The sequence below is a fragment of the Ochotona princeps genome, chromosome 20 (genome assembly GCF_030435755.1).
Source record: "Ochotona princeps isolate mOchPri1 chromosome 20, mOchPri1.hap1, whole genome shotgun sequence".
Taxonomy (NCBI): Eukaryota; Metazoa; Chordata; class Mammalia; order Lagomorpha; family Ochotonidae; genus Ochotona; species Ochotona princeps.
In genome coordinates, this window is record NC_080851.1 from 9,396,344 (window position 1) to 9,409,957 (window position 13,614).

Below are 13,614 nucleotides of genomic sequence, written 5' to 3' on the forward strand. Positions count from 1 at the left end.
GGTGCTGCGCCGATCCGAAGCTGGGAACCTGGAACCTCTTCCGGGTCTCCCACGCGGGTGCAGGGTCCCAATGCATTGCGCTGTCCTCGACTGCTTTCCCAGGCCACAAGCAGGGAGCTGGATGGGAAGTGGAGCTGCCGGGATTAGAACCGGCGCCCACATGGGATCCCGGGGCGTTCAAGGCGAGGACTTTAGCCGCTAGGCCACGGTGCTGGGCCCCACTGGTTCATATCTTGGCTGCTCCACTTCCCTTCCAGCTCCCTAGTTGTAGCCTGGGAAAAGAGTGGAGGATGGCCCAAGGCTTTGGGACCCTGTGCCTGTATGGGAAACTCAGAGGAGGTTCCTGGCTCCTGGCTTCAGATCGGCTCAGCTCCGTCTGTTGCTGCTACTTGGGAGATGGAGCAGCAAATGCAGGATCTTTTCTCTGTCTCCTTTTCTCTGGATTTGCCTTCCCAATAAAAATAAAATCTTAAAAATGCATGTTTAGTTACCAAGTTAATGGACTGGGAAAACTATTTTTGACAAAGCTGAGTGAACAGATTTGATTTTTATTAGCTTCTTGCCACAAATCAAAAGGCGTTCTAGGTTGTTTAAATGTATTAATTCGGTAAAAAAAAATGATAATCCTGTGTTTCATATTATAGTGCTTTGATTAGAAAAACGAGTATCATAGAGGAAGTATCTTTTGATTGTAAAGGTCTTTATTGTTCTAATGGATTCTCATAATCTGTTATCTTGTCCCCCAAAAGTTTATAATCATTATAATTTTCAAGCAAAACCCTTGTATCATAAATTATATCCTTCTTTTAAAGATCTTTATATTTTTTCACTTACATCATCAATTGACGCTTTCCACTGATAATGCAATCATATAGTTAAAATTTTTCAGCTGCACAATGGTATTGTTATGGACTGACTGTTTTATGTTGGCATTCTAACCCTCACCATGATGGTGTTTGGAGGAGATGCCTTCCAAAGGCAATTAGGTTGTAAAGGTGGATTCCTTATAAAAAGGACCCCAGAGTGCTCTCACCTGAGAAGTGCAGGCTGCAGTGCGGAGAACGGTCCTCCCCATAACCCAAGCATGCTGGAACAGTACTATGACAAGTACATTTCTGTTAATCAGAAACCACTTAATTTTTCCAGTATGGTCCTTTGTTACAGCAGCCCAAACTAAGACAGGAATACAGGGGAAAGTTTCCCTTCTACCTCCCATTCCCAGTAAGCTGGGTTCCTTCCCTAATAGCGTATTTTAGATAGTTTTCAATGCATACAAAAGCAACATATATTTATACAAAGATTGATTTCATTTCTTTTCATTTGCATACCAATGATAGCATATCACATAAGTTCAGCCCTTTTTTCCCAGTAACTATATTTTAAAGAAACTTCTATATAAAAATACTCTTTATTCTTAAATACTAAAAGGTATCCCAATGCAAAAATTTACCATAATATTAACCTCCTATCAACAGTTTACTTTTCCCTCTGATGTTTTACAAGGAATAACCTTGTAGATTTACCATTTCTAGATGCTTCCAGTAGGCCAGCACTTTTGTTTTAGATAACAGATGATGTTACTGTTCAAAAGCAGCTAACATTTACCTTAGTTTCCATGTTGAGGAGATGGAGTCCTTTTATGTTCACGCCTACGTACACAGGAATGACCTTGTGATTGCTGGGGCTTGCCTTTGTAAATATCTGTCCTGTGAAGAAAGCTGCCCCGTAGGTTGGAATTTCCCAACAGTTCTGTAAAAACATGCGCTGAAGGTGATGCATCTCCTTACTGACACCCTCACTCGTACTAAGATTCTAAACACAAACAAGACAGAAACAAAAACAAAGCAGATATGAAAGGAAAATACACCTTTGAAGGTACAACAATGCCAGTTTAGCAAGTTATAAAATCAAGGTTGACTCCAAAGAGCAAAATTCTGGCACATTATCCCAAGAGTATGTTCTTTTGTGTTATTAATATTAAAAACAGAAAAAAGTCAAAGTCTTAAACCAGTGTTTGTATAATCTACTAGCTTTCAAGTACCCCACAGGCAAGGACAGTATATTATTCCAAATTTTCAGTTGTCCCATATCTCAGCATTCAGTATAGGAAACTATTTGGTAAAAGATTCTACATTACACTAAAAATGAAGAATGTCTTGCTATTTTAAGTTACAGGAATCATAATCTAGATCCATTTTTCGTTTTCAGAACTATAAATGCATGTTTAAATCATTAATAACATTAATGTCAAGTAGGCTGTGAAATCTCTTTTACTGCTACTAAATTACTTACCTTGTATTCATGAAGTATTCGGTTTGTCCAATGAGGTGCCTTACTTTTCAGTTTGGTAATAGGTACTATGGATTTCAGATTTTCTTCACTGTAAATACACATGCCAACATACTTTAAATGAATCATTTTAATAGCTAAAGTATAATAATCATGTCATAAATGCTTTGAATTAACAATTTTTAAGCTGAAAAATACTGTTGTAAAAATATCAGAACTCTATTAAGGTTTTAAGCAAAAAAGTCACAATCCTAATATCAACACTTTCTTTACTGCAATGTATTTTTAAAATGGAAAATCACGATAAACAAACTTCAGATATACTAAGATCTCAGTGTCCTGTCAAAAACTGAACAGGACATTCGTTTTTATGCTGAAATCGTAAACTGTATCTACAAATTTTTTTTTATTCTTTATTCAAGTCAGGTATTAGTGAAATTATGTAAACATATAGTAAAGAAAGATCAAAAACATATAAAGCATATCATACTACAGTCAAATAAAAGAAAAATAACTTTGGAATATATAAGGATATAAAAATGCCTTACTATAGTAGCTTTATCTCTTTCTATGCCTTGTATTTCAATATTTAATTCAAAACAAATGTACAAATATGTCCTAATAAGTATTTTTTAAACTTGCTTAAACAAGTTCTCGAGCAAAGTTCAAGGTCATGCATCCATTAAATACTTACTTCAGGAAACCTTGCTTATGTTTCTTACTCTCGTAACTTCCATAAACTATCTGCAGCAGCAGACTTGCCAGTATTATTAGTTTAGCATCAGGAGCTGTATAAAAGCCCTTCAGTAAATTATATCTGGCTTCATCAAAGAGAATCAGAATAGCTAGTGGGTCTTCAATCTAAAAGGAGAAAGTATAATTTTGTTGTTAGGCTACAATTTCATTTTACAAGTGTACAACTTGCTATTGTCAATATGGACAAAGCAAAAGTTACATTATGTGTGTTAAATGAATGGTGATGGCTTTAGGGGAGGGGTAAGCAGCATTCCTTAGGCAGGGCCAACCAGCAATAGCTTCAGCTCTGTTAGCCATGTAATCTGTGCTGTGACTACTCCACAGTGCCAACGCAGCCACAGGCAGCGCAGCAGTAAAGGAGTATGGGACCAGGCTTTGGTGTAACCTTATATAGATATTGAAATCAGAACTTCCAACAAAACCTTCACTTAAAATTGATTCTTCCAATTTTTGTTAACCATTCAAAATATTAAAAACTACACTTATCTTGTGGGCTATACAGAATGAGGCAGCAGGCAGGACACGGCCATAGGCTGCAGCTTGCTACCACAGATTCCTGAAACACTTTTCTGTCACCTACGCTTCATGAAACATAGTAGTAAGCTTAAAGGAAGATGAAAGGAAGTGTGTCAATTCCTAGGACAAATGCAATTTTAAAAAGCTTGTTTTGAAATATTTTGTATTTTAGTTGGTATTAAAAGTTACACTTGCAAGTAACATTAGAGTATGCATTTTTTTTTTATTGTGGGAGGATTTTATTTCATTTTCTTTTTTTTTTTAATTATTTATTATTTAACTTCAGTAATTACATTGTATTATGTGACACAATTACATAGATACATGAGTATGCATTTTTTTAAGTTCTAAAAGCTTGAAAGTTTCATTTGATCCAGTAAGATGAATAAAGATTGAGAAATACTACTATACAGAATATATTTCCACTTGAAAATAATCACCTGTTACAAAGTTTCTCAAAGAATATTTAAAGTACTTCCAAATGTAATTTACAATGACCCTAAGTCCTTGCAATTACCAGGGCCTGCCTAATGGGTGATGTCATCACCTGTGTTTGGGCCGCGACTACTCCATTTCCAGTAGCAGGAATAGCAGCAGATAGCCCAAGTCCCTGCCAACTAGGTGGGACACCTGAACGCAGCCTGTGGCTCCTGAGGCCGGCCCACCCCGGCTGCTGTGGACACTAGGGGAGCGAACCAGTGGATGGAAGATTTCCTTCTTTATCTCTCCTTCTTTCTCTCCAACTATGCCTTTCGCATAAATAAGTCTTTAAAGAGTCATTAAATATCGCAATATTTTTTCATCTTACAACATTGTAACACAGTAAAGTAAAACATAATTTCATGAGAAAAAAATAGAATTATTCTAGATATAAAGAGTTAGCCAAACACAGAGCAAGAATCTCGACTAGATTCTGCAGATGGCAGGTGCAAAAGACTTTTTGAAGGAATTAGAAAAATAATTTTGACCCATGACATATGAATTCTTCTACTTTATTCTTCTTTCTTCAAGACTGTTTCAATAATTTGAAGCCTTTGCAATTATTCATGTGAAGTTGAGGCCTGCTTTTTCCACTTCCACAATAAAAGTTACTGGATTTTTGTTAGGTATTATAAGGAATTCATATTTCATCTCGCTAATACTGACACCTAACGATATTAAATATTTCTATCCTTGAACATGATCATCTCCTTTTAGTTTCTGAGGCCCTGTTTAATTATTCAGTCAGATTTTGTAGTTTTCAGAGTGGAAACCTGGAATTATTTTTGTTCATTTTAGTTGTTGGCATTTTATTCATCTGGATGTTATTTTAATGAACTGCATAATTTCCTTTCTGAATTACCAACTGCTAGTATATAGACACATTTTTTTGTATTTTCCTAAGTTGCGTTTATATGCTATAAATCTGCTGAATGTTCTTATTAGTTTCAGTAAGTTTTTTAGACTTTCTTCTTTTTCTTTAAAATTTTTTACATATTTGACATTTACAAATACATAAAGTTTTATTTTTTCTTTTCCAACTCAGACGTTGCCATTCTCTTTCTTTCCTCCTATCTAGCTGCTTTGGCTAGAACTCCCAGTACAAAGTAAAATGACAGTGATAAAAGTGGGTATGTTTATCGTATTTCTGATCTCGGTAGGAAAGTTTTAAATCTTTCACCAGTGAGTACAATGTTAGCTCTAGGTTTTCATAAATGCCCTTTATCATAGTGAGAAAGTTCCCTTTTACTCATGGTTTTTTGAACTTTCATCATGAAAAAATATTAGAATTTGGTAAGTACCTTTTTGGTGTTAATTGAAATAATGATGTGGGTTTTTTCTTTTGCTATATTATTGTGACCCCTTTTTCTTACAAAAAAATTATTTTTTATTGGAAAGGCATATATACAGAGCAAAGGAGAAACAGACAGAAACATCTTCCATTCACTGCTTCACTCCCCAAATGGCCACCATGATCAGAGCTGAGCTCATCTGAAGCCAGAAGCCAGGAATTTCTTCCAGGCAGGTCTCCCACACGGGTGCAGGGTTTCAAGGCATTGGGACATCCTCTTTTGCTCTTCCAGGACACAGCAGAAAGCTGGATGGGAAGTGGAGCCTTTGGGACGTGAACTAGTAGTGCCCATATGAGACGCTGCACTTTAAAGTGGATGATTAGCTAGTAAAGCCATTACACCAGCCCCTGTGACTTTTTTCTTAAGATTTTTTTTGGGGGGAGGGGAGGAAGTCAGATATATAGAGAGGAGGAGAGACAGAGAGGAAGATCTTCCGTCCACTGATTCCCTCCCCAAGTGGCCACAAGAGCCAGAGCTGCGCGGATCTGAATCCAGGAGCCTGGAACCTTTTCCGGGTCTCCCATGTGGGTGCAGGGTCCCAAGGCTTTGGGCCGTCCTCCACTGCTTTCCCAGACCACAAGCAGGGAGCTGGATGGGAAGTGGGACCACCAGGACTAGAACTAGTGACCATATGGGATCCCGGGGCATGCTAGACAAGGACATTAGCTGCTAGGCTACTGCACTGGGCCTAGCTTTTTTTTTTTTTTTTTAAGATACATTTATTTGTTTGAAAGGCAGAGTTACAGAAAGAGATATAGACCCTTCATCTGCTGAGTCACTCCCCAAATGGCTGCACCCGCTAGGACAGGGCCAGGGTGAAATAAGGAGCTGAAACCCCTCTGGGTCTTCCACATAGGTGCAGGGACCCCTGTGCTTGGATCATCTTCCGCTGCTTTCCAAAAGAAAGTGGAGCAGCCAAGATTCAAACTTGTGCCCATGTGGGATGCTGGCACACAGGTGGTGGCTTAACCCATAAGCCACAGTGCTGGCCCCAATTTTCACAGCTGTCATGTTGCATCATCATCATCTCTCAGATTTCTCCCTCACTCTTTTATCCTTCGAACATCATCTCACCACTTTTGTGCATCTACAGCAGTTTAAACTTAAAAATAACTTTATAACAGATGTTTTACTATATACATAGCAGCTTTCTGCTTGATTCAAGAACAGCTACTTCCTGACCTATGAAAATGAGTATGTCTTTTCTGCAAATGTTTTCCTTGCTTTCATTTTGCAAAGTATCTCTTATGTTTGAAATTTACACAACAAATTACCATTTATTATCCTGCGACACCACTTCCTAACTATTGTTAAAATTAACTTACTATATAATTTTTCTTGCCAACTGGTTGCTCACTTTCCTCAGGGTAAGTTTTCTTACTTCTTTTGTATTCTTAGGACAATGGTAGCAGAATGCAAAGGAAAGCGCCATTTACTATAGACATGTAAGAATTGGACAGAAGGGGCCCAGTATGATAGCCTAGTGGCTAGATCCTAGCCTTGCATCTGCTGGGATCCCATATGGGTGCTGGTTTGTGTCCCAGCTGCTCCACTTGCCCTCCAGCTCCCTGCTTACGGCCTGAGAAAGCAATGAAGATGACCCAAAGCCTTGGGACCCGGCACCTATGTGGGGAATTGGAAGAAACTCCTGGTTTCAGATTGGCTCAGCTCCAGCCATTGCAGCCACTTGAGGGAGTGAACCAGAGGATGGAAAAATCTTTCTCTTTGTCTCACCTTCTCTCTGTATATCTGCCTTTTCAATTAAAAAAAAAATTGGACAGAAAATCAGAAACAAAACCCATAAAATTAAAACAGCCAATTTTCTACCTTTGGTGCCTACTCAACAGATTTATTGCACTGATGACAGTGAAAAGATTTCTAAGCAAACCTTTTTTTCAACTTCCAAAGGAAGCCTCACATCTCTTCTTAGAAAAAGCTGTGGCGTTTCCCTATGGGGATCCAAATTCGTCAGTTCAGTGAGTATTTCCGGCCAGTCACGAACATGTTGTAAGGGCTTATGATAAGGCTTGAGCTGAAGGCCTGAAAAACATCTTCCCTTTTATAAGCTATAATATGAAATAACTCAATTACATCAATAAATAGAAACTGTACTAAATATCTGCACATAAGTACACTGTAAGAGCCTACACTGAAATCAGCATTTGAGTCAACATTACTGCCAGATCTGCAGTTAGCTGCTTTTTTCTAAGCCCATGAGAACTGTACCTACTGTATATGCAATTATTAATTGCAATATAGTCTATTTGACATAGTCAGCAGTATTTGATGTTAAAGAGATATGTTAAATTATTAAGTCACTAATGATATCAATTGACTCCTTTATATATTTTCACTACTTTGAGGGACAAGCCTACAGTAATACTAGATTGATTTTGAATTAAAAGTTTGGAAGAAAGTAAATATTTGGAAAAAATTATATTATTTTGAGATAATTAATTAAAACGAAGGCTAGTTGTATGAGCAAACACCGCATTTAGTGTCGTCCAAATTAAACTCCGCTCCAAGAAGAATATGAGATTTTTCTACTTAATTGATTGATTGATTTGCTATATAAACATTGCTTTGAATGAAGCAAGGGAGGGGAGCTTAGGGACTTGTTTCAACAAATGAGCAATAAAAACTGTCTTTTATTTAAAAGAGAATAATACTACAGTATTTTAAAATTCACAACCCAATAAACATCATTATGCTTAAGTTCACCAGTGACACTCACAAAAATAATGCACTTTAAACAACAAAATAAAACAAAATTTCTTACTGAGGTTTTCTGAGCAGATCCAAATCGTGAAATACTGCTGGGTTTCCTGGGAGAGACGCATTCCCTCCATTACCTGCTGCACTGTGGTGTTATTGCCATGTTTCAGTTCAACAGAACGGTATGATCCATCCATTCTGTAGATTCTTACTTTTTCATACTACGACAAGGAATAAGTTATACAACCTGTTTAAAAACTGCAGATCACAAGCCAACAAAATACTTTGAACTTTGTATCTTCTATTATTATTTTTATTATACATTTCTAACATGGAAAGTATCAGAAAAATGCTTTGAGTAAGAAACTGTTGACAGTATTTGAAAGACATTTTAAATGCTGGTGTTGTGGCACAGCAAATTGAAGTGCCACGTGCATGCCTAGTTCCAGTTCTGACTGCACCATTTCTGATCCAGTTCCCTGCTAATGTACCTGGGAAGGTAATGGAAGACAGCCCAAGTACTTGGGCCTCTGCTACCCACACAGGAGACCTGGACGGAGTTTGAGAATCCTGTTTTTGGCCTGGCTGATGTAGCTGCTAAATAAGTAAGTCTTTTCTTCAAAAAAGATTTATTGGGCCCAGTATGATAGGCTAGTGGTTAAATCCTCGCCTTACATTTGCTGGAATCCCATTATACGTGCTGGTTTTCGTCACAGCTACTCAATTTCCCCTCTAGCTCCTGCTTGTGGCTTGGGAAAGCAGTAGAGGATGGTCCAATGTCTTGGGACCCTGCATCCACATGGGAGACCTGGAAGAGCTCCTGGTTCCTGGCTTAGGATCGGCTCAGTTCTAGCTATTGCTGCCACTTGGGGAGAGTAAACCAGCAAATGGAAAACCTTTCTGTATCTCCTCTGTATATCGGACTTTCCAATAAAATAATTTAAAAAATTTATATATATGTATACATATATATTATTTTTTTACTTAATTTGAAAGACAGAATTACAGAGAAGGAGAAAAAAGAGAAAGATCTTTCATTTGTTGGGTCACTCCTGAAGAGTTACAGATGGCCACAACAACCAGAGCTAGGTTGGTCTGGGCTTCCCACGTGATGCAGGGGCCTAAAGATTTGAGCCATCCCCCCGCTTTCCCTTTTTCAGGAAGCTGGATAGGAAGTGGAGCAGCCAGGACATATCTGGCACCCATACAGAATGCTGGCACTACGGACTGAGGGTTAGCATGTAACACCACCACACCAGCCTCAAATGAAAAAAAAATCTTTAAAAACAAAAAATAATTTAATTTTTAAAAAGTTTTTGGGTTATAAATCTTTTTTCTAACTTGTAAAATTTCAAATAAATGATAGTTTTATTAAATCACATACTTTCAGATATAAATCAATTTCTCCTAATTGTTAAGTCTTTTCTACCTTTTATTTACTTATTTTTAAGATTTATTTTCTTTATTTGAAAGGCAGAGTTATATATAAAGAGAAAGATCATCTATTCACTGTTACTCTCCAGACTGCAGCATGGATAGAGCCAGGCCAAAGCCAAGAGTCCAAAATACCTTCTGGTCTCCCACACGGGCAGCAGGGGACTAAGTACTGGGCCATCTACCATTGTTTCCCCAAACATATTAGCAGGGGGTTGGACTGGAAGCAGAGCAATTTCAACATGGGAAGCTGGTGTTGTAGGTAGCAGCTTAAGTCACTGTACCCCAATGTCAGCCCTAACACCTTAATGTTTTAATTTTAACACAATATTCTTTTGTGTTCAGCATTATGTTTATGAGTTAATTTTAGGTGTAGTTAGATGGGAAGACCAGATTGAATTAACACAACAGAAGAATAGGAAGCTACTTACTATGTGTTTGTAAGGAGGAAGATTGTCTGTCATATAAAAACTAACTTGTTGATGCTAAGCTAGTGAATGATGTGCAGTCTGTATTTGCAAATACAAAATGCTGCTTAGAAGGTGTAAGTATAAAGCTACAGTTCAACAAATAGACTTACTGTAACCAGTACAGTCACGTGGCAGATAATGATGTTTTGGACAACGACAGAGCACACAATAGATGGCATCCACCATACAGCCTCAGTGTGTAGTAGGTTGCACCGTCTGAGTGTGTGGAAGCTCTCAGTGGGGTTAGCACAACGATGCAGTCACCTGAGAGCCTTTAATGAGAACTTCTCTCTTTTCTTAGAAGTGTGCTGTTCCATAGTATGTTCTGATAAGTTGACTCGACTATATAATTACACTGCAAATCATATTATCTTTGAAGTTTTATTTATTTACTTTTACAAATTTTGTGATATAAGAATGTTCATATGTAAGAAAAAAAACCAAAAAAGCAAAAAAGAAGAATGTTCATATGTTGTGGATGATAACAAATACAATACATATGAAGCAGTGAGGCTTTGTACTGCTAAAGAAGTTATCCATTTAACCTCGTCAGAGACCCTCAGATTACCTATTACATTGAATACTATGGTTGGCTCTAGCTATGAAGATAATTCTTACTGGTTTGTTAATTGCTTCCTTCAATAGTTTTGCTGCTTCTTCCCAATTGTTTTGTTTGTTTTCTTCACAAATATTTAATGGAGATCTTCCCTGTTGGTCTGTTATGTGCTGGAAATGAAGGAGAAAAAAAAAGATCACTGTAATTATTTCAATTCCAGGAGGAAAATGTTCAATTAATCTAAATTTCACAGAAAATAGGATCTTAAGTGTTCAATAGTAGACATTTTAGCACAAAGTACACTTAAATAAAAGATTGAAAACATTAATCCATGGATTTTTAAAGTTTTGGTAAATATAAAAGGTTTTACTAATGCTATTTTCTTCATCTTATGTATTAAGAATTATAGAAAATGGCTAGAACATCTTCTTGATACTTTTGGGGGAATACACTATAAAACAGTAAGAGGTTAAATTCTGTGTCCAGAGATGGGACACTCATGATGCTTGCATGGTAATGTGCTTGTAGTGAATGGTACTGAACTATATACTTTAAAATGGTTGAAACTATAAATTTTGAGATGTATTTACCACAATAAAAGCCTGTTGTCTGGGGGTGGCCTTTAGCCTGGCAGTTAAGCTGCGAATTGTGAAGTCCACACTCCTGGGTTCAAGCCCTAGCTCTGTTCCGCTCCAGCTTCCTGCTACTACCTGGGAGGCAGCAGCTAGAACTCAAGGAAATGGGTCCCTGCCACTCACTTGGGGAACCTGAATTGAGTTACAAGTTCTTGGCTTCAGCTTGGCCAAGCTCTAGCTGTTGTACACATGTGAGTCGTGAGCAGATAGATGTCTGTCTCTGCTTTTCTCCCTTTCAAATAAATTAATTTTAAATGTATGCGCAAAAGCACAATGAATACACAAACATTACTTCACTAGTTTTATTCTTCAGGTACCTTTCGAAGTGTACCATTACTTAGTGTCATTGCTTGTTACTTTAGCGTCAACATCGAAAAGAAACAAACAAAAAACCAACCTAGAAAATAACTTACTCTGTCAACTTCTGGGTGGTTTAGGAGAATCTGGACTATTTCAGCATGTCCTCCTCCAGCAGCAAAATGAAGAGGGGAACTGAGCTGGCCATTTAACAGGTTTGGATTGCATTTTCCTTTATCTAATAATATACGAGTGGCCTCAACTTTTCCATACCTACAAAAATACAAAACTTATTATGTGAAAGTTATCTGAAATGTCTTCAAAGTTCAAATCTTACATGATGCATCAAATCTAAAATTTTTCTGGGCCAAAGAGCAAATACAGATGTCTTCAGTGCTTGAGAGTTTCTTAAAGAGTTATTATAGTTTGAGCCAGTGTGATGGCTTAATGGTTAAATTCTCACCATGTAAGTGCTGAATCTCATATGGACCCAGTTCACGTCCAGTCTAGTCCACTTCCCATCCAGCTCCCTGCTTGTGGCTTGGGAAAGCACTAGGGGATGTCCCAAAGCCTTGGGACCCTGCACCTGCATGGGAGACCCAGAAGAAGCTCCTGGTTTCTGGCTTCTGCTCGGTTCAGCTCTGGCCACTGTGGTCATTTGGAGAGTGAACCGGTGCACAAAAGATCTTTCTGTCTCTTTCTCTCTGTAAATCTGATCTGCCTTTCCCATAAAAATAAAACTTTTTTTTAAAGAACCACTGGTTCAATTCAGTCTGTTTGTATTTCTGATCAACAGAGAGAAAATGTAACAACAAATAAAGTAGGTAACAGAGAAACATCTCATACGATATGCAAAAGTTCTAAGTTAGATATAGGTTTTAGTCAAAAATAGGTTGAGGATCAGAAACAAATGTAGAAAATATTTTTCAGGTAGGTCTGATGATGATTTACAAAACAGACATAAAGACATAATTCTAATTAGAGTTGTGTCAGGCAATGTGGGAAACACAGAAACAGGGAAGACAGGTGATCCTCCTCTGAAAGGCTTACAGTGTTCTCAAAGGCAGAAAACAAGCATGGGATAGGTTACATAAACGACAGTTGAGGATAACAGCCAACAACACAAGGCATTTCATATTTGTCATGTCAAAGTGCCACATAATTAATGCTTTAAAGATTCCAGGAAAAAACAGATGTGACAGGGCTGGCACTGCCTGCCATGTCACCATCTGCATATGGATGCTGGGTGTAGACTGGGGTGCTACTCTTCTGATCCAACTCCCTGTTAATGCATCTGGGAAAACAGTAGAGGATGGCCCACATGTTTAGGCCCCCTGCACCCACACGGGATACTTGGCAGAAGCTCCTGGCCCTTGGCTTTGGGCCTGCACAGGCTCAGTTGAGGCGGCCATTTGAGGAGCGAATCAGCAGATGGAACATCTTTCTGTGTCTTCTACCCTATGTAATCCTGCCTTTAAATAAATAAATCTTGTGGGAAGGAAAAAAGAAACAAGAACAAGAGAGAGCTACAGCCTCAGCTAGTCCTGGAAAGTGTTTTGATACAATAATCAAACGATTTAAATAGGAAGAATAGGAGAATTTGAAGACAAGAGTATTTAGGCAGGAGAAAGGAGCAAGCAAAGCAAGCTATCAGAAGAGCAGAGAGCATGTGCCAGCAGCAGTGAATCACCCACGAGGTTAAAACGGTCAGGCTGCAATCTGAAGCAGTGGTGTGGAGGGGCTGCCTCAAAGACTAGGACAGAGGCTTAGAGCAATCCCACTGTGGTCTAATTACATGGTCTTCAAAAAACAGTACACAAACCAAAGAGGATCCCTAAACTCCTTCAGGATATTCTCCAAGTCAAATGGTAAAATAATATGTAGATATTGTTTTCCCTTTTAATTTTTGTCCTTAACTGTAGTGTTCTAGAAAAATTATGACATGTAATACTGCAACCGACTGAAGAACAGAAGCAGGTGAGAGGATTCAGCTACTTTCTATTCAGCAAGACAGGAGAGAGATGTGCAGAAATAGACAGCAAAGCTACTCTCCTCACTAATTTTTTTTTTTAATTTTGGAAAATTATTTTCCTAAAATTTGTTATATTAATATA

The 13,614-nt window shown here is 38.0% G+C and overlaps 1 protein-coding gene across 4 annotated transcripts in view; it reads right to left on the reverse strand.

Annotated features, from left to right (window-relative positions):
* KRIT1 (KRIT1 ankyrin repeat containing) overlaps positions 1 to 13,614 on the reverse strand; it is a 34,925-nt gene that overhangs the window by 5,450 nt on the left and 15,861 nt on the right. For 2 of the 4 annotated variants that reach the window (XM_058678249.1, XM_004582293.4), the window contains exons 9-15: positions 11,617 to 11,773; positions 10,631 to 10,738; positions 8,173 to 8,329; positions 7,282 to 7,433; positions 2,984 to 3,150; positions 2,293 to 2,380; positions 1,606 to 1,812 (exon numbers count right to left, since the gene is read on the reverse strand). In XM_058678249.1, the coding sequence (XP_058534232.1) occupies positions 1,606 to 1,812; positions 2,293 to 2,380; positions 2,984 to 3,150; positions 7,282 to 7,433; positions 8,173 to 8,329; positions 10,631 to 10,738; positions 11,617 to 11,773 (1,036 nt within the window). The remainder of the gene's footprint in view (positions 1 to 1,605; positions 1,813 to 2,292; positions 2,381 to 2,983; positions 3,151 to 7,281; positions 7,434 to 8,172; positions 8,330 to 10,630; positions 10,739 to 11,616; positions 11,774 to 13,614) is intronic. The other 2 variants (XM_058678251.1, XM_058678250.1) reach the window with 2 other exon arrangements.